This window comes from Gobio gobio, assembly GCF_949357685.1.
Source record: "Gobio gobio genome assembly, chromosome: 24".
Lineage (NCBI taxonomy): Eukaryota > Metazoa > Chordata > Actinopteri > Cypriniformes > Gobionidae > Gobio > Gobio gobio.
In genome coordinates, this window is record NC_137120.1 from 2478682 (window position 1) to 2499612 (window position 20931).

The following is a 20931-nucleotide window of genomic DNA, read 5'->3' on the forward strand; positions in this document are numbered from 1 at the left end:
TTTTTGCCGTTTTAAACAATATCTGGCGCATTTTTGATAATCTACCGTTGATCTGGTGTCGCATCGATGACGTCATCATTCACGCGCTCCCTCAGTCAGTCTCGAGTCTTCTGAGGTAAACAGTTCACGCTATAATTTGTGCGGGATTTCTGAAAGGTTTTCATCGGGTTCTGCGCCATGTCTGCTAACTAAACGATTATTTTAAAGACGAAGATTGTATCATTTACCTGTTTCTCTTCACAATCAAAACGGTAAGATGTTAGACCGCTAATTGATTACTTTGTTGATATGAATGCAGTTATTAGGAAATCGAAATATAGATTCATATAGACAACTAATGGCTGATGGGTGTCATTAGTGTCTGTCTTTATATTACTGCTATTTCTGTAAGTTACCATTTGAGAAATAATAGTAATATTATGCACTTTCATCATATATTCAGACTCCAACAATCTGTTTGTAGCAGCTAATAGTGTGAATAAAGTGAGATGATCTGCTGCTGATCCTGAATGGCTTGTTTAATGAGTATTGATAGTCTATGGCTCATCACTATTATCAGAGCAGCTGAAAAGCCTCTTTATTTCATGTCAATAGATCCTGTTTTCACCTCATTCATTATGCTGATGTCTTCACATCTGTACATTGACACATTAAGCTCATTTTTATTGGTGTCAGCAGACTTAAGAACACAACAAGATCAGCTACTGAGACATCTACAAGATATAGGTAAGTTTCAATCTGCAATAAAATATAAACATGTCAAGCCAATAATCAAAAACAAGTTGAGTTTAACAATGGGTGCTTTTTTTATTTGCTACATTGGTGGTGGTTGAGGAGAATCCCCCTTCTATATGTAAAGCGCTTTGAGTGCCTAGAAAAGCGCTATATAAATGTAACAAAATGTAACAAATTATATTATGTTTATTTTTTCCTTGTTCATTCTTACATTGTATTTGTATCTGTTAATTGCTGTACTCCTTAATTGTTGCTGTACATCTATAATTGCCTATATGTTAATGAGAGGTAAGATAAATGTGGGTATAAAGTATCTAAATTAAATTTTTAGAAATAAAAAGAAAATTTATGAATAAGTTTAAAACCCTTTGCCATTAATTTACTTAAAAGTTACTTTACTAGATAGATATGTGACCATACATACGTAAAATAGTAACAAAAAAAACTCAACTTGATTTATTTCTTGATTTTTGTCAGATCTGGTCCTCCTCCTTCAGTGAAGCTCCTCCCACTGCAATTCACCAATAAATGCTGGAATATTCCCATCAGCCTACAAGTGAAGACGAGCATCAGCCCATCAGGAAGAGCTGAAATCTGCAAAGACAGAGTTTATTGAAGGACAGTGAGAACATGAGAGATCCAGAACACACTGAAGAACAAAGAGGTTGGTGTTTATTCCTGATTCTTCATTCATGAGCCTGAAGAACAATAAAACAGTTTAATGGGGTCATATGATGCTGTTTTCAAATATTATTTTGTTTATTGGTGTAATAGAATATGTTAACATCTTTAATATAAAAAAAAAATATATATATTAATTAGGGCTGGGCAAATTAACGCGTTAACGCGGGCAATTAATTTTTTCAGCTTATTAAAAATATTTAACGCAAATAACGCAGCGTCCGTTTTTATATCCATTTTTGCCTAGCGTTACATATTCACGCTCCTATTCATGTAAATGCTTCCAAGCGCGACAAGACACAAGAGAATGCGCTGTATGTCAATGTCCTGTCTGTCTGTCTGTGTGTGTGTGTGTGTGTGTGTGTGTGTGTGTCAATGTCCTGTCTATGTGTGTGTGTGTGTGTGTGTGTGTGTGTCAGTGGTCCTGTCTGTGTGGCTGCGTCTCATGTCAGCTAATCGAGGGACACTCTGACACACACACACACACACACACACACACTCGACGCACAGACAGATTCGCGTCAGTCTCCTGCTCACATTGAGTTCGCTTTTGCTCTTGAACAAACAATAACAACAACACAGAGAATTTTGAGTATTCTCATATTAGGAGTCTTAAATTAGTTAAATAACGTCTTAAATGAACTTAAAGGGCATATTGCAGGTTAGAGACTCCAGTGAGTCAAAAAATAATGTAAGAACTAGATTTTCTTTAAAATCTACTTTAAAATACGCTATTAAGGCTTTTGGAGTCGTTTTTGTGAGAAAAGTTTACTTCCGCATTTAAAAATGCCAAAACCGGACGTGACATAACGAGAGGGAGTGCAGTGAATTTCAGCGATAGGAAAACAATGCATTGTAATGACAGCTCGGACGCTGAGGACATTATAAATGTTTATTAAAACTCATATGGCAGACCACAGCCATACAATTATGACACACAATTAGGGACAGACCAGGATTTGACAGAACAACGATTCCAGGAGACAAATTTAGTTGTTTAGTGAGGAGAAACAGTGGAGAACAGCGGCAGGTGTCTCCGTGAGAGACCAGTGTTAGCTAGATAAAGCTAGCTAATGATATGAACACTGCTCAGATTACAATACTGTACTGATTATTATCATGTCTCAGGCAATAGCAAAGCTGGTAACGTTATTGTCATCTAGTATTGATACTTACCAATAACAGAAACGAATAGGCTTTGACCATCAGGAAAAGTCACACTCGTTAATATCCGTCCACACTAAACGTTATGTGATATAACGTTAGCGGTTTCTCATCACGACTGATTTGGTAACTTAGCAAATGTTTAAAAAACAAGACTCACGTCACGGTGCACAGTTCACGTTTTCTCCGAGCTGCATCTCTGACGGACCCGTGACCGTCACATCTCCCGCCGGCGGCTGAACCACAGACAGCATTGTTATTGTGTTTATCCTTTATTCATTAATTCTGTATGATGGGGTTATTTTGTGCCGATTCACCGATAGTGTGAGGATGTATATGACGTTATGAGTACGTATTTGAGTGAACTTGAATGTACATACATGGCATGAATAAAATATTGACATTACCAGCACATAATTCAGAACTTTTTTTTTCAAAAAAGTGTGAGACTGTATTCATTTGTGTTAATGTACATACTTGGTATTCATTAAAGGGTTAGTTCACCCAAAAATGAAAATTATGTAATTAATTACTTACCCTCATGTCGTTCGACACCCGTAAGACCTCTGTTCATCTTCGGAACACAAAGGAAGATATTTTAGTTGAAATCCGATCGCTCAGAAAGGCCTCCATTGGCACAATGCACGGTACACTCTCAAGACCCATAAAAGACACTAAAGACGTCGTTACAAAGTCCATCTCACTACAGTGGTTCTCCAATAACTTTATAAAGCGACGAGAATAGTTTTCGTGCGCAAAAAAAAACTAAATAACGACTTCTATAGTGATGACCGATTTCAAAATAATGCATCATGAAGCTTCAAAGCGTTATGAATCAGCGAGTCGAATCATGATTCGGATCGCGTGTCAAACCGCCAAACTACTGAAATCACGTGACTTTGGCGATTCAAACCGCTGAATCGACTCACTGATTCATAATGCTCTGAACCGCTGAATCGACTCGCTGATTCATAACGCTTCGAAGCTTCATGATGCATTGTTTTGAAATCGGTCATCATGATACAGTCGTTATTTAGGGTTTTTTTGCGCACAAAAACTATTCTCGTCACTCTATAAAGTTATTGTAGAACCACTGTAGTGAGATGGACTTTGTAACGACGTCTTTAGTGTCTTTTAAGGGTCTTGAGAGTGTAAAGTGCATTGTGCCAATGGAGGCCTTTCTGAGCGATCGGATTTACACTAAAATATCTTCATTTGTGTTCCGAAGATCTCCGAAGAGGTCTTACGGGTGTCGAACGACATGAGGATAAGTAATTAATGACATAATTTTCCTTTTTGGGTGAACTAACCCTTTAATGTAAACACGACGGCAAAGAAGCATCGCGTGTGGATGTTTATCCATCCTATAGGCAAGCTACACACTGGATGCCTGACACACGCGGCTCGAGCCGCGCCGAAAGCACATGCTAGAAATAGAACCGATGCATATTTTTCACGACACGCAAGTGTGTTGGAAGCGTTTCCAGACAAAATGGAATAGGAAAAGCTGTGATTTTGACACGAATACATATTAATAAATGACATTTTTATGTTTGAAAGTCTCTAGGTTTTGACATAAATGCAGATATAATTGTAATTAAGAAAGAAAAATATTCTCGATTTTTCAAATAGTACCTGTCAATACAGAACGAAATATTCTGTAGCCTATTTTGCCGTCAATACTGCCGACATCGGGTGGGTCTCAATCGGCTCCCTAGTTCAGTAGTCAGGGGGCACTGATCAGGGATCAGCCCATTGACTTATGTCCTTATCAGTGCCCTGACTACTGAACTAGTGAGCCGATTGAGATGCACGCCTGGTCTCTGCTGTCTCCCTGTCACCTAGTAGCAGCAGCGCCGCATCAGACACGCTTCTGGTGTGTAAAGACATAGAAAACGCCACGCTCACACCACGCAGCCAGTGTGTGGCCGGCCTTACATGAGTATAACAATGTTTGACTCCATCATATCGGCGGGATGATAATCCTCCGGTCTAAAGCACTTTACACACCACCGCGTGTTTCGAAGCAGATGCGCGAAGGGAAGTCCCGTTTCTTCACCTGCACAAAACGCCACCATGCAGAATTCCTAACTTTTTTTTTTTTAGGAAACCTGTGGACTCGATGTCCTGAAAGGCTGGACACAATAATTTAACATGACAATGATACATTGGAATAGAAAAACTACCGAAAATACACAGACTCGTACTAAATACCAACCTATTCTGCACTGAACCAACGCAGAGCTGGGCGAACGACTCCCTCTCGTGACGTAATATGACGCGATGTTGAAAAAAAAAAACGCTTTTTCCAAGCGGCCAACGAAATGGCCACTTTATCTACTAAATTTGTGCTCTTATGTCTTTTTAAAACATTTTAAATCCTGCATTACCTTTTCATATGGTATTTTCATACAAGGTTATATATTAATCTCGAAAAAAATGTAACCTGCAATTTGCCCTTTAAAGAGTTGTGAGGAAATGAGATGCGCGTGACTGTCATTCATGTTCATCAAAGAACAACGGGAACAGTGAAAATTGTAGCTTTAATGATGATTAATCTATTTATTATTTATGTAGTTAAGAAAGGTGTTTGATAACTATTACATTTCTGTATATGTCTAACAGGGAAGGCCACAGGTAAAAATAACATTTATTATAATGGGTTTATGTAAAGATTGTTTTAAGTTCACTTAAATTAAAAGTTGTTTTTTAAAGCCTAATAAATGTTGAAATTGGGAGCTTTCAGTTATACTGTAATGTAACATCATTAATGTTTCATAGAGACATTAGCATCAGTGATACTGGCCTTCATTCATAAAAAGATGCCACTACAACACATATTTAAAATATACTGTCTTTAAATTGTTTTTACATCAATTTGGAGAGTAACTGAAATTATTGCAATATTAAAAACTTAAAATATTAAAAACTTGTGATTAATCGCAATTAATTACAGAAAAAAATGTGATTAATTCGTTAAGAAAAATGTATCGATTCCCAGACACAGTGCATCTGTTTGTCATCTGTTCACCACAAGTTATAAGCGGAGAACAGAGGATACTATGTTTGTATCTGCACTTTTGATCGTAAAAACAACAAGCAATATGCGTTACTCTACACTGCACAAAACTCTGCACAGTCAATAGCAAATACTTTAACAAATAATAAAACATACTTACATAGTTGGAAGTACCCCACTTTTTAGAAATGGCCTTAGAGCACTGTCGACCTTGTACTCTCCCAGGTTCAGGAAACTGTCCTGCGTAAAATGCACTGCACACACACAAACATTTGGATTGCACTGTTCTGACAGCAGTGTCAATAAATCTTAACCCCTGATTCCTAATTCTGTCCACTTCCAGAAGGCCAAATAAAGTGCTGCTTGTGCTTCGGCATAGAAACACACAGCGTCTCCACAACATGGCTGTGACAACACTACTACGATAACTGAAACCACTCATTTCTTTGCACGTGAATTTGGGCGGTATTATGCAAATTTTCCATCCAGTGACGTATGTCGGTGGGGGAGAATTGAATTATGCCGTTTTAGCTTCGGTCTGTATCGGCCTTCTCTTTTAGATAGAATAAATATTTTTGTGGGAAACTTTGGGCCTTCGCAGATCTTATGCATGCTACATAAGACACTAAGGAAAACAGGAATATGCATCGTATGACCCCTTTAAACCATTAAAGGGGCACTTCAGCGCTGGAAAGATGAATGTGTATTTAAACTGGGTCATTTATGTAGTAGAAATGTGACATTATTTTTGAATTTGGTGCCTTCTAGACTGTGAAAAGACAGAATTTTTTTTGTCTCCTATGGATGAAAGACAACAACCCAGAATGCACTTGCTTCGCTGCACGAGGCCTCTCCCAAACCACGGCTACTGGTTAGCAGTAGCACTTGCCCAGCATAACACCACCCCCACGGTCGTTTTGATTTTCATCGTAATACAATAATTTAGTTCATTTAGAGACTAGACACTACAATTAAAACCTGAACATGTCTTTTCAATTACGTGTGAGTGAGCTGAACGAAAGTCACGGCACAAACGCAGCAGGAGTCAGATCTCATTCATCACGAGAGCGAATAGCTGAGGTAAGTACGGCACATTCTCAAATCATGCCTATGGAAGCTTAACTTTCATAGGAATTCATTGAAAAGTTTACATTTACATTTATGCATTTAGCAGATGCTTTTATCCAAAGCGACTTACAACTGGGGAGTACAGGAAGCGATCCGTCATGAAGAGCAGAGTTGGGGAAAGTTACTTTGAAAAGTAATGCTTTGCAATATTGCGTTACTACCTTAAAAAGTAACTAATTGAGTTACTGAGTTACTTTTTAAGAAAAGTAATGCGTTACATTACTTTTGCGTTACTTTTTCTCACCTGGGCTGGGCTTGTTTTTGTTGTTTTTTTTATAACCAAAAAAGTTATATTTTTGTAAAGACCTCCCAAAATTGAAATAATAAGCCCCAGGCTGAGGTAAAAATACAATTTCACGCATGAACAGTAGAGGGCGCAGCTCTGCTGTGCTGCCATTCTGGATAATGAAAAAAATCTAGTAATTTTCATCATCAAAGGTCAGCACCAAGACATTGGTAAATTAAATATAAAGGTAGATTAAATGCATAAAAATAGTTGTTTTATTTAACATTTAATTATTGGAGGTTTGCATAGTATTCTGATTTTGCATTTGACTGATTTTATTATTTTTGAGGGGTACAGAATCTTTATTGTGAAAGTGAGATAAATAAATGCTCACATTTATTCTAGAACTACAATAACCATCATGTTTACACACAACGCCTCTGCACTTATTTTTCTTAACATGGGGGCAGGAGAGCTGTCAGTCAAATGAATGTGAAAAAGTAACTTGCATTACTTTTTTGAAAAACTAACTCTATTAACTATTTTTTTATAAATTTGAAAAGTAATGCGTTACTTTACTAGTTACTTGGAAAAAGTAATATTATTACGTAACTCAAGTTACTTGTAATGCGTTACCCCCAACACTGATGAAGAGTTGAGTAAATGCAAAAAGTGGCCGGAATCCTAAGTCTATGTGCATTGCTCAGTGTAGAACAGGCTAGAGTAGGGAGGGAAAAGGGGAAGAAAGATCATTTTTAATTTTCCTTTTTTCTTTCTTATGAGGTTAAGTGCTCACGGAAGAGATTCGTTTTTAGTTGTCTTTTGAATGTTGTCAATGATTCTGCGTTTCGGATGGCAGTGGGAAGATCGTTCCACCAGCCGGGAACGTTGAATGAAAATGTTCTAGAAACGGATTTCATGCCTCACTGTGATGGTTCCACAAGCCGTCGCTCCTTAGCTGAGCGAAGGCTTCTGGTGGGGGTGTAGACTCGTAGAAGCGAGTCAAAGTATGCAGGAGCGGATATTTACATTACCAGCACATAATTCAGAACACATAATTCGTGGTGGCTCTGTAGTAGGGGTGGGAATCTCTAGGCACCTCACAATTCGATTCGATTACGAATCAGAGGGCTGCGATGCAATTATAAAACGATTTTTGATGCATCTTTTTCTCTATACAGATTTTCTTTTTTCTCTATTGGTAATTTTAAAGCAAAGTAGTTGTAATGACCCATAATGAATTTACTTCCAATATTTTGTATTAATAAAACAAATAGAAGTGTTACAGAAAGATTACATTTGCCAGAATATGTCGCCACATTCGAAGAACAAAAAATATAGAATTCTGTACCAGCAGCTCTCATACAAAAGTAATGCTTGTGGACTTCAGCATATTCTGAATAACTAGTAACATACAGCTGCTCTTATACACAAATAAAGTCTAGCACAAACAATTTTTTGCTCTATACCACAATAAAAAAAATATTTATGCAACGAACATCTGAACACTAAATTTATATCTGCAGAGAATACGGATGCAAATCCTTGACCATCATATTAGCGATTGAGTTTGTGGTCCTCTGGTTGGCAGGGTGTAACGTTACCGGTTCAGCTAAACGTTGGAAACGTGTGATATGGTTTCGCGTGTTTCGAAAATATTTTAGTTTAGTTTGACACAACTTGCATATAGTGTGGTTCTTGTCCAGGTTATTTTCCCCTTCGACTTATAGAAGCCAATGTGCTTCCATATATACGCTAGCGTTTAATGCAGAGGGTGCTGGTCAGATGTCGCTCAGTTATCATGCGTCTCTGTTATGTTCACGCTGACGCCACAGGCGGTCCGGGCGCGCGCTTCAGAGTTGCGCCTTTTGCGTTCCGTCAACATTACGCTATCAACATTTAGAAAATCAAAAAATAAATTTGTGAATCAATTCAGAATCGTCCGCATCGCGATGCATCTAAGAATCGAAATTTCCCCCCACCCCTACTCTGTAGGCAAGCGCCAGTGCCTCAAACTTGATGCGAGCAGCGAGTGGTAGCCAGTGCAGAGAGATGAAGAGAGGTGTGATGTGGGTCCTTTTGGGCTCGTTGAAGACTAGACGTGCTGCTGTGTTCTGAATCATTCGAAGTGTTTGGGTCGCACAAGATGGGAGTCCAGCCAGAAGCGCATTGCAGTAGTCAAGCCTAGAAATAACCAGAGCCTGGACGAGAAACTGTGTAGTGTGGTTGTTAGGAATGGTCTGATCTTCCTGATGTTGTGGAGCGCAAACCTGCATGACCGAGCTGTCTTTGATATGTGTTCTTAGAAGGACAACTGGTCATCAAATGTTATTCCAAGAATTCTGACTGACTTTGATGGGGAAATCAAGGATGTACCTAGCTGGATGGTGAAGTCATGTTGTATAGTGGGACTGGCAGGGAAGACGAAAAACAGGTTGAGCTGCAGGTGATGTTCTTTCATCCATGCAGAGATGTCCACTAGACAGCTTGAGGTTTGTGCAGCTACTGTGGGATCATCTGGTTGGAATGAGAGGTAGTGCTGTGTGTCATCAGCATAGCAGTGGTATGAGAAGCCATGTGCCTGTATGATGGGTCCCAATGAAGTAGTGTAGATGTACAAGAGGAGAGGTCCAAGCACTGAGCCCTGAGGCACCCCAGTGGTCAGTTGATGTGCTTTGGATTCCTCTCCTCTCCAGGCAACCTTGAAAGACCTACCTGTGAGATAAGACTCAAACCAATGGAGCCCCTGTGATGCCCAGTGATGAGAGGGTGGACAGAAGAATCGGATGATTGACTGTGTCAAAGGCAGCAGATAGATCAAGGTGGACGAGAACTGATGATTTGAAATCAGCTTTAGATATCCGCAGGGCTTCAGTAACCGACAGTAATGCGGTCTCTGTGGAGTGGCCCCTTTTGAAACCTGATTGGTTGACGGCCAGCTGATTTTCGCTATGAATGATTATGGTAGGAGAGAAAAAGGTCTAGTTATCTATGAGTGATGAGATTTTTTTTAGCAGTGGGGTTACCCGAGCCTGCCTGAATGTGGTAGGGTGCAGAGAGATGTGTTGATGATGTGTGTGAGTTAGGGATGTCACGGTACCAAAATTCCAGTAGTCGGTACCAATACCATAAAAAATTTATGGTACTCGGTACCACAGCTAAATGTTTTTTTTTTTACAATTTTTAAAAAAATTATTAAATGTATTACGTTTATTATTTATGATATAATCATTATAAGTAAATAATACAAACATTTAAAGGCTGTATTCTGTTTAAAAGTAAACATTGTTTATAAAAAAAGATCTTTTAAGTGAAAAGTAATCAACCATCTAGATCAGGGGTGTCCAATCCTGCTCCTGGAGGGCCACTGTCCTGCAGAGTTTAGCTCCAACCCCAATTAAACACACCTGATCCAGCTAATCAAGGTCTTACTAGGCATTGAGTGTCTGTGTTCATGATATGACAGTTTTCTCAAATGAAACGGTAAATTCTCATGAAGTGACGGTTTATGCGTTCGTGTCCTAATATATTGACACACGGCAGAAGCAGAGAGACTACAAAGACAGTGAGCGAGTGCCCGCGCGCGCATAGCGCCCGACTTCTCATCATTCACACAGCAGAACATGCAGGAGTAATATTTAAATAGTATTTTGCAGTTTAATATTCACAGACACTTTATATTCGGCTACAGTCTGGAGCCCTGCACGTAGATAAACACGGAAGCGACTGAACGCAACTGCGGATACCTCTGGACTCTGTACTGCCGGTACTACAGAAATGCTGGTATCGTCACATTTTTATAATTTCAGTACCGACTTGGTACCGAAGTACCGGTACTTTTGACATCCCTAGTGTGAGTGCTGGTAGGAGTGTAGGAGAGATGGCTTGTAGGAGGTGTGAGGGGATGGGATCTAGAGGACAGGTGGTAGGATGGCTGGAGAGGAGAAGTTTAGATACTTCTGCCTCAGTGAGTGTAGAAAATGAGGAGAGGATGATTGTGATGAGATGTGGCTGATCTAAAAGCCTCAGTGCGTGGGGGTGAGAACTGATTGCTAATAGTTGTTGTTTTATTTGTGAAGAATTGAGCAAAATCGTCTGCAGATAGAGAGATTGTGGAGGAGGACAGAGGAGAGAGTTGAATGTTCTGAAGAGTGTGCGTGTGTTTGGGGTGCTGTTGATTTTGTTTCGGAAATAGGGAGAGGAATTAATGACAGAATCTTAATTTTTGTGTCAAGTAAAAATGCATCACCATGTTATATTTATAATAACTAAATAATGTTGAGGATAACAAACAAGTAGCCCTCTAGATTATTTTATCCATTGAGGTAGACATCGGACACAAGGTTCGAGACAACTTAAAATGTAACTTTAAAAAAAAAAAAAATTCTTTGATTGGTATCTTTTAACACACAAAATGACGAAGACAAACATTCAGCTATTACAACAGTAAGTAAAGATCAAAGTGTAACTTCTTTAATTTAATTTAATTTCAGACGTGATGCTGAAGAATGAGGAGAGTGAAGAGGAGAAACATCATCATATCAAAACTGAAGAAGAAACTCGCTCACAGACTGAAAGTATTTCTTTACTGAAAAGAAGAGGCAAGAAATGTTTCACTTGCCGTCACTGTGGGAAGAGTTTCACGTGCAAAAAGAGCCTCAAGATTCACATGAACATCCACACTAGAGAGAAACCGTTCACATGTGATCAGTGTGGGAAGAGTTTCACACAACAAGGATCCCTTGAGAGACACATGAGGATACACACTGGAAGGAAACCGTTCACATGTGATCAGTGTGGGAAGAGTTTTACATACAAACAGAATCTCAAGTATCACATGAGGATCCATACTGGAGAGAGACCGTTCACATGTGATCAGTGTGGGAAGAGTTTCACACAACAAGGATCCCTTGAGAGACACATGAGGATACACACTGGAAGGAAACCGTTCACATGTGATCAGTGTGGAAACAGTTTTGCACATCAAGGAAACTTTAAGAGACACATCATCATCCACAATAGAGAGAAACTGCATGAATGTGATCAGTGTGCCAAAACATTTTTGATAGCTTCATACCTGAAGAGCCACCTGAGAGTTCATTCACAGGAGAAACCACATTCTTGTTCTCTGTGTGGAAAGAGTTTTTCACATCTTCAAGGTTTAAAATATCATCAGAAAATACATGCTGGTGTAAGAAATCATGTGTGCTTTGAGTGTGGAAAGAGTTTTATTACAATTAGAGAATTGAAAGTGCACCAGAGGATCCACACTGGAGAGAAACCTTACATGTGTTCATACTGCGACCAGACATTCAGTGAGTCAAGAGTCCTGAAAATACATGAGAGGATCCACACTGGAGAGAAACCATTCAAGTGTTCACACTGTGACAAGAGATTCAGTGAATCAGGAACCATGAAAACGCATGAGAGGATCCACACTGGAGAGAAACCATTCAAGTGTTCACACTGTGACAAGAGATTCAGTCAGTCAGGAACCATGAAAACACATGAGAGGATCCACACTGGAGAGAAACCTTACAAGTGCTCCCACTGTGACCAAAGATTCAGTGGGTCAGGAACCCTGATAAAACACGAGAGGATCCACACTGGAGAGAAACCTTACAAGTGTTCACACTGCGACAAGAGATTCAGTGAATCAGGAACCCTGAAAACACACGAGAGGATCCACACTGGAGAGGAACCATATCACTGCACTGCATGTGGGAAGAGTTTCAGTCGTTCATCTGCTCTAAACGCTCATACAAAACATAATCACAATATGTAATTCATCTTCAAGACCAGCAGTATCAACTGAGATTCAGATCAACTCAAAGATGGACAATATCTAAATGTTTTATTCTTGTATCATTTTGCTTCATGATATTATATCATTAGCTTCATTAGGAGTTTAATTTTGTGTTCATTTTTCTTATACTGCATATGAAAAAAGCAGGCTTCATTATTTTTACCTGGTTCAATGTTTTTAAAACAACTAGTTATTCCACTTGTAGTGTATTTAGAAAACACAGATGTAAGATATTGGCCTTTTTCACTTCCATTCTCTTGAGATGATTTGCTGTCTTGTTAGTCAATAAAGAAAATAAATGTCTAATTTGTTTTCATTTTGACTTTATTTGCTTCAAGTATTAATCATTTTATTAAAAACATTTACTGTCTATTTTTATAGTTCGGTCATTTTTTTCTTGCATCATGAATAAATAATTTCATAATTTTAGTTGCACCTAAAAGCGAAACTTTAGCATTGTGGGATTTTCCATGTTTTAATTCTCGATAAATGCCTTATGCACGTCTGTCTACATCAGTAACTGTTTTACCCGTATATTTGTTTGATGTGTTGTCAGGTGTTTGCCGTTTTAAGCAGTATTTTTTTTTTGTTGAATGCAAAATTATATAAACAATAAGGGAACTGTAAACCAAAAACTCTTCATTACATAGAAACATTTTTAACCATTTAAGTTTTAACAAAATATTCATGTTTTCAAATTCAATTACATTCAAACCACCTTGTTCATAGGATTTAATAATGTCTGCTTTTTTAATATAATGGGCTTTGTGCCTCCAAATAAAATTATGCATTTTTTGGGAACATGCTTTAATAAAATTTGAGGGGGGAGCTAAAGAGAGAGCGGGATAAATCAATCTTGATAATTATTCAACTTTGGTTAGCAAAATTCGACCTAAAATTTAAATGTATTTTTGTAACCAGCAATTTAATATCCGGTTTGCTTTTTGTAAGTTATTATTAAAATTTTCTTTCGTACTTATTTTCTGGTCTTTGGTAATTGTAATCCCTAAATATTTTACCTTATCTTTAACTGGGATATTATGCAGACAAGCGATATCATTCTGATGTAGGGCAAGAAGTTCACATTTACTTAAGTTCAGCTGGAGTCCTGATGCTTTAGAAAAAATATGAACTAATGAAATAGCCAGAGGAATTTGATCTTTGTTTTTTAAGAATAAGGTAGTATCGTCTGCCAATTGACTAATTGCTATAATTTTACCAAATACTTTCAATTTTTGCACCATTTGATCATGAATAACTAAAGTAGACAACATATCTGCTGCCAAAATGAATAAAAGAGGGGATAAAGGGCATCCCTGCCTTATTCCACGACTAATAGGAAATCTTTGTGATGTACCATAAGGAAGAGAAATGGAATTATTCATACCTTTATAAATTATTTTTATAATATTAACAAAGGGCTCACCAAAACCAAAGTTTTCTAAAACTTTAAATAAAAACCTATGTTCTAACGTGTCGAAGGCTTTCTTAAAGTCTAAGAAAAGATTGTATCCATCATCCTCTATCAAATTATTGTATTCTACCATATCCATTACTAGTCGGGGATAGGTCTCTCACTGTCGTTTGTGCCTACGGGCCGAACGGCAGTGCGGAGTACCCGGCCCTCTTGGAGTCTCTGGGAGGGATGCTGGAAAGTGCTCCGACTGGAGACTCCGTCGTTCTACTGGGGGACTTCAACGCCCACGTGGGCGGTGACAGTGATACCTGGAGGGGCGTGATTGGGAGGAACGGCCCCCCTGATCTGAACCCGAGTGGTGTTCTGTTATCGGATTTCTGTGCTAGCCACGGTTTGTCCATAACGAACACCATGTTCAAGCATAAGGGTGTCCATCAGTGCACGTGGCACCAGGACACCCCAGGCCGGAGGTCGATGATCGACTTTGTGGTCGTGTCATCAGACCTTCGGCCATATTTCTTGGACATTCGGGTGAAGAGAGGGGCAGAGCTGTCAACTGATCACCACCTGGTGGTGAGTTGGATCCGATGGCGGGGGAGGAAGCTGGACAGACTCGGCAGACCCAAACATACTGTGAGGGTCTGTTGGGAACATTTGGCTGAGCCCCCTGTCAGAGAGATCTTCAACTCCCATCTCCGGCAGAGCTTCGACCGGATCCCGAGGGAGTCTGGAGATATTGAGTCCGATTGCACCATGTTCTCCACCTCCATTTTTCGCTGCGGCCGCTTGGAGCTGTGGCTGTAAGGTCTCCGGTGCCTGTCGAGGCGGCAATCCCCGAACCCGGTGGTGGACACCGGAAGTAAGGGATGCCGTCAAGCTGAAGAAGGAGTCCTATCGGGCCTGGATGGCTTGTGGGACTCCGGAGGCAGCTGACAGGTACCGGCAGGCCAAGCGGACTGCAGCCCGGGTAGTCATGGAGGCAAAAAATCGGGCCTGGGAGGAGTTTGGTAAGGCCTTGGTGAAAGACTATCGGTTGGCCTTGAAGAGATTCTGGCAAACCGTTCGACGCCTCAGGAGGGGGAAGCAGTGCCCTACCAACACTGTTTACAGTGGAGATGGGCACCTGTTGACCTCAACTGGGGATATCGTCAGGCGGTGGAAGGAATACTTCGAGGATCTTCTCAATCCCACCGACATGTCTTCCGTTGAGGAAGCAGCTGCTGGGGACTCGGAGGAGGACTCGTCCATCAGCCGGGCTGAAGTCATCAAGGTAGTTAAAAAGCTCCTCTGTGGCAAGGCACCGGGGGTGGATGAGATCCGCCCTGAGTACCTCAAGTCTCTGGATGTTGTGGGGCTGTCTTGGCTGACACGCCTCTGCAACATCGCATGGCGGTTGGGGACAGTACCTTTGGACTGGCAGACCGGGCTGGTGGTCCCTCTTTTCAAGAAGGGGGACCGGAGAGTGTGTTCCAACTATAGGGGGATCACACTTCTCAGCCTCCCCGGGAAAGTCTATGCCAGGGTACTGGAGAGGAGAATTCGGCCGATAGTGGAACCTCGGATTCAGGACGAACAGTGTGGTTTTCATCCCGGTTGTGGAACACTGGGACAGCTCTATACCCTTTCCAGGGTGCTGGGGGGGGTTCATGGGAGTTTGCCCAACCAGTCCCCATGTGTTTTGTGGATTTGGAGAAGGCATTCGACTGTGTTCCTCGTGGCATCCTGTGGAGGGTGCTCTGGGAGTATGGGGTCGGCGGCCCCCTGCTTAGGGCTGTTCGGTCCCTGTACGACCGGAGCAAGAGCTTGGTTCGCATTGCCGGCAGTAAGTCAGAACTGTTCCCGGTGCATGTTGGACTCTGGCAGGGCTGCCCTTTGTCACCGGTTCTGTTCATAATTTTTATGGACAGAATTTCTAGGCGCAGCCAAGGGCCAGAGAGTGTCCGGTTTGGGGACCATACGATTTCGTCGCTGCTTTTTGCGGATGATGTTGTCATGTTGGCCTCCTCAGACCAGGACCTTCAGCGTGCACTGGGACAGTTTGCAGCCGAGTGTGAAGCGGCTGGGATGAGAATCAGCACCTCCAAGTCCGAGGCCATGGTTGGCTGATAAGGAGTTCAGGTATCTTGGGGTCTTGTTCACGAGTGAGGGAAGGATGGAACGGGAGATTGACAGACAGATCGGTGCAGCTTCTGCAGTAATGCAGTCGATGTACCGGTCTGTCGTGGTAAAGAAGCTCTCGATTTACCGGTCAATCTACGTTCCTACTCTCACCTATGGTCATGAGCTGTGGGTCATGACCGAAAGGACAAGATCCCGGATACAGGCGGCCGAAATGAGCTTTCTCCGTAGGGTGGCTGGGCGCTCCCTTAGAGACAGGGTGAGAAGCTCGGTCACTCGGGAGGAGCTCAGAGTAGAGCCGTTGCTTCTCCACATCGAGAGGAGCCAGCTGAGGTGGCTCGGGAATTTATTTCTGATGCCTCCTGGACGCCTTCCCAGGGAGGTGTTCCAGGCACGTCCCACCGGGAGGAGGCCCTGGGGAAGACCTAGGACACGCTGGAGGGACTATGTCTCCCGGCTGGCCTGGGAACGCCTCGGGGTTCCCCCGGAAGAGCTGGAGGAAGTGGCTAGGGAGAGGGAAGTCTGGGCGTCTATGCTTAGACTGTTGATGGATGGATGGATGGATGGCATATCCATTACTACATTACTTAAATTATTGTGAATGGATCTTTTTTAAGAAATCCCGATTGAACCTCATTAATTATCCCATTAAGTCCTTTTTTAATCGATTAACAAAAACGTGTGTAAAAATTTTGTAATCATTGTTAAGTAAAGTGATTGGGCGGAGATTATCTAAGAATCTATGATCTTTATCTGGTTTGGGGATTAATATAATCAAGCCTTGACTCATTGTGGGACCCAAAAAACCATCTTCAATAGATTCAATAAGAGCATTAAACCATAACATTTTCAAATCATTCCAAAAAAAATTATAAAAATTTTCTTTAAGGCCGTCGGGACCAGGGGATTTATTTGACTCGAGTTTCTGAATGGCTAAATCAAGTTCTTCCATACAAAATTGTGCATCACAAAGATCTCTTAATTCATCGTCAACCCTAGGAATAAAAATTATATTTTTTTCAAAGAAGTCATCACACTCCTTTGGAGAAAAAATTGACAAATACAAGTCACTGTAGAATTTATGAATTTCTTTGCTTATTATTGTAGGATCAGTAATTTCAGCATTATTCACCATTAGGGAACCAATACTGTTTTTTGACTGCCGTCTTTTTTCTAACCTACAAAAATAGGACGTGCTTTTCTCTCCCTCCTCTATCCATTTGGCTTTCGAACGAATGTATGCACCTTCAGCTTTTTTTAATGTATAAGTTATCCAGTTGTGTTTGAAGCGAAATAAAGTATTTCTAAGCTACTCAGTGCACTTTTACTGCAGTATGTATTAATCTCAGATATAATCTTTTGTTCGTGTTGTCTTCTTATTTTAGCAAGCATTTTACTATAGTTTATAGAAAATTCACAAATTTTAAATTTAAGGAACTCCCATCTAGCTTTAGGAGAACTGAAATCATTACTATTCCCAATTTCTCTAAGTAAATGTTTTATCTTTGCACAAAATCCCTCATTTACAAGCAAATCAGAATTAAATTTCCAATATCCCTTACTTTGTAAAATTTTACATTTTGGCTTAACATCCAAGATAATAACACAGTGATCTGTTAAAGGTGCTGGTGAAATAATGCAATCCTTAACAAAATGTAACAAATTATCTGAAATTAACCAATAGTCGATCCTCGTTTTCCATAATCTACAGATAATCTCGTGTCGCGGCGATGACGTCATCATTCGCGCGCTCACTTGTATCGAGTCTTCTGGGGTAAACAGTTCACGCTATTTTGTGGTTAGGCCGTTGGTTAAAACAACATTTACGGGATAATTTCTAAAAAAAATAATAATAATCTGGCTTGGTGCTATTTGTGTGTCTGCTAAACGATTATTTTTTAAAGAAGAAAGTTTTATGATTTGCCTGTTTCTGCAAAACGTTAAGAAGCTAGAGAGAGCTGAATTTGTTACGAATGTAACAGCGGTTTGAATCGCCAAAGTCACGTGATTTCAGCAGTTTGGCGGTTTGACACGCGATCCGAATCATGATTCGACTCGCTGATTCATAACGCTTTGAAGCTTCATGATGCATTATTTTGAAATCGGTCATCACTATATAAGTCGTTATTTAGGTTTTTTTTGTGCACAAAAACTATTATCGTCGCTTTATAAAGTTATTGTAGAACCACTGTAGTGAGATGGACTTTGCAACGACGTCTTTAGTGCCTTTTATGGGTCTTGAGAGTTTACCGTGCATTGTGCCAATGGAGGCCTTTCAGAGCGATCGGATTTCAACTAAAATATCTTCCTTTGTGTTCCGAAGATGAACAGAGGTCTTACGGGTGTCGAACGACATGAGGGTAAGTAATTAAAGGGTTAGTTCACCCAAAAATGAAAATTCTGTCATTAATTACTCACCCTCATGTCGTTCGACAACCGTCAGACCTCCGTTCATATTCGGAACACAAATGAAGATATTTTAGTTGAAAGCTGATGCTGAGAAAGGCTTCAGATAGGCCTCCATTGGCATTAAGTACATTCACACTTCCAAGATCCATGAAAGGCACTTAAAACGTCGTTACAAAGTCCATCTCACCACAGTGGCTCTACAATAATTTTACGATGCGACGACAATAGTTTTTGTGCGCAAAAAAAAATCAAAATAACACCTTTATCCAACTTGTTATTGTCTTCCGTGTGTGCCTCCACGACGCATGCGCGAGAATATGACGTAGCGCCGGCGTTCGGGAATCCATGAAATACACACTTAAGCCCCATTTTGAGCACTACGCCGAGACCTAAAGCACGATCAATGTAGAATCCAACAGCTTAGACACGCGCGTCTTCCTCTGCTTGTAAACAAATCGCTTCTGGGTCATATGTCCGAACGCCGGATCTGCGTCATATTCTCGCGCATGCGTCGTGGAGGCATACACGGAAGACAAGAACACATTGGATAAAGGTGTTATTTTGATTTTTTTTTGCGCACAAAAACTATTGTCGTCGCATTGTAAAATTATTGTACTAGTTTCATATCGTACCCAACTTACCCAGTCGACTAAAAATATTGACGTCGACTAATGCGTCGACGCAGTCGATTGTATCGACCAATCGCGACAGGCCTACTTTTATTTTTCACCTTAATGAAAACAAATTCTGGTAACACTTCTCACTCAGGGTAACATTATTAATAAAACTGGTTGTGCTTTTTGGATAGGGGTGCGCCAGCAGACACTCAGGATTGGTGTCAATCCTAACGTGGCCGAAATTAACAAAAAAAGAGAAACCTTTTTGCCACAACATGAACATATTATAAATAAATAAACAAATGACATTGTGTACAGGCTAATATTGAACCAACTAAAATGCAAAGGAATGTAAAAAAAAAAACGTTTTAGTGCAAAATCAAACTGCATTTGTGATTAACCGCTCAGCAGTTTTTCTTCAGAAAGATCAACATGTCGGCTTTTTCTGGTAACAGACAGGCCCGCTCCTGGCTAATGGTGTCCCCAGCAGTGGAAAATGTACGCTCTGAGGGTGTCGATGAGGCTTGTACACAGAGGTACCTGCTTGCCAAGCTGGATAACATTGGCAGTGTGTCCTTCATACACCACCACCAAGTCGCTGGATTCACTGTGGAGAGTGTACACGGCAAACCTCTGTAGAGCTGTATCTCCTCCTGAATCTTCTCTTAGGTGCTGGTCATGCTCTTGGCTCTTACTTCTATCGCCATATCTTCCTCTGCAAAAATCTCCTCAAGGGCAGAAAGCTTTGCCCGCTTCTACAAACAGAAAAGATAAAAACAGAAGAAGGTACTGGGTAGCTGGACTCAAACATAGTTACATACATATTCATTTTCTTCTGAAAATGAAGCAGGAAGAAACAGGATGTCCGTATATATTTACCTGTGTTGCTACTGGCGCTGCACAAGCTTAATCAGAAAAGTCATCATCACTTACTGCCTCTTCATTGACTTCTTTGGGCTGCTGGGTCTTGGTCCTTTCACCTTTATTCTATATTTGATGGAAACACCGGTATCATGTACATTGATTTGATTTACAATGGAAGAGGAGAACGATTACCAGTAATAAGAATATTAAACACACCAGATGTGTGGTGGCCCTACTAATCAGCTCCTTCTCTACTCTGTCCCACACTGCATCTGCGGCTGCCACTCTTGACTTAAATCTTGGGTCTAAGGCTGTGCTTTCCTCCAAAAACTGCTGAATGCACTCCTCCTGCAAGACAAGAACATAGTATAGAAGTTAGGTTTCTGAGTATACCTTATGAAAACAATTGACAAATCAATAGGATTATGATACTCACTTGGTATCTTTTTGAAAGATCACCCCAGATTTTTTCTTTGATGCACTGAGTAAATGTGGAGTCCTCTGCACTTATAGTGAAGTGGTGCTCAAGTTTCCCCAATATGGGCAGAATCTGACCCAATGTTGGAATCCTTTCAGCGGACATGCAAAGTGTTGAAGTATACAGTAGCTTCATGACTTTAACAAAGTTTTTAACTTTTCTGAAGTCATCATCAGTAACCCGCTCCAGTCTGAAAAATGTCCACATAGTTTTATTAACAAGATTAAACTTCTTAACCAAAGATATTTAGCACTGAATAAGCCATTTTT

The 20931-nt window shown here is 40.5% G+C and overlaps 1 protein-coding gene across 3 annotated transcripts in view; it reads left to right on the top strand.

Annotated features, from left to right (window-relative positions):
• The first annotated feature begins 92 nt into the window (after window positions 1–92).
• The window catches only part of LOC307120727 (uncharacterized protein), a 33139-nt gene continuing 12300 nt past the window's right edge, over window positions 93–20931 (top strand). Inside the window, exons 1-4 of one of the 3 annotated variants that reach the window (XM_079807876.1) lie at window positions 93–251; window positions 679–726; window positions 1213–1399; window positions 11447–13130. In XM_079807876.1, coding sequence (XP_079664002.1) covers window positions 1366–1399; window positions 11447–12738 — 1326 coding nt within the window. In that variant the 5' untranslated portion in view covers window positions 93–251; window positions 679–726; window positions 1213–1365 and the 3' untranslated portion in view covers window positions 12739–13130. Of the gene's footprint in view, window positions 252–675; window positions 727–1212; window positions 1400–11446; window positions 13131–20931 lie in introns of those variants that run through there. The other 2 variants (XM_079807877.1, XM_079807878.1) reach the window with 2 other exon arrangements.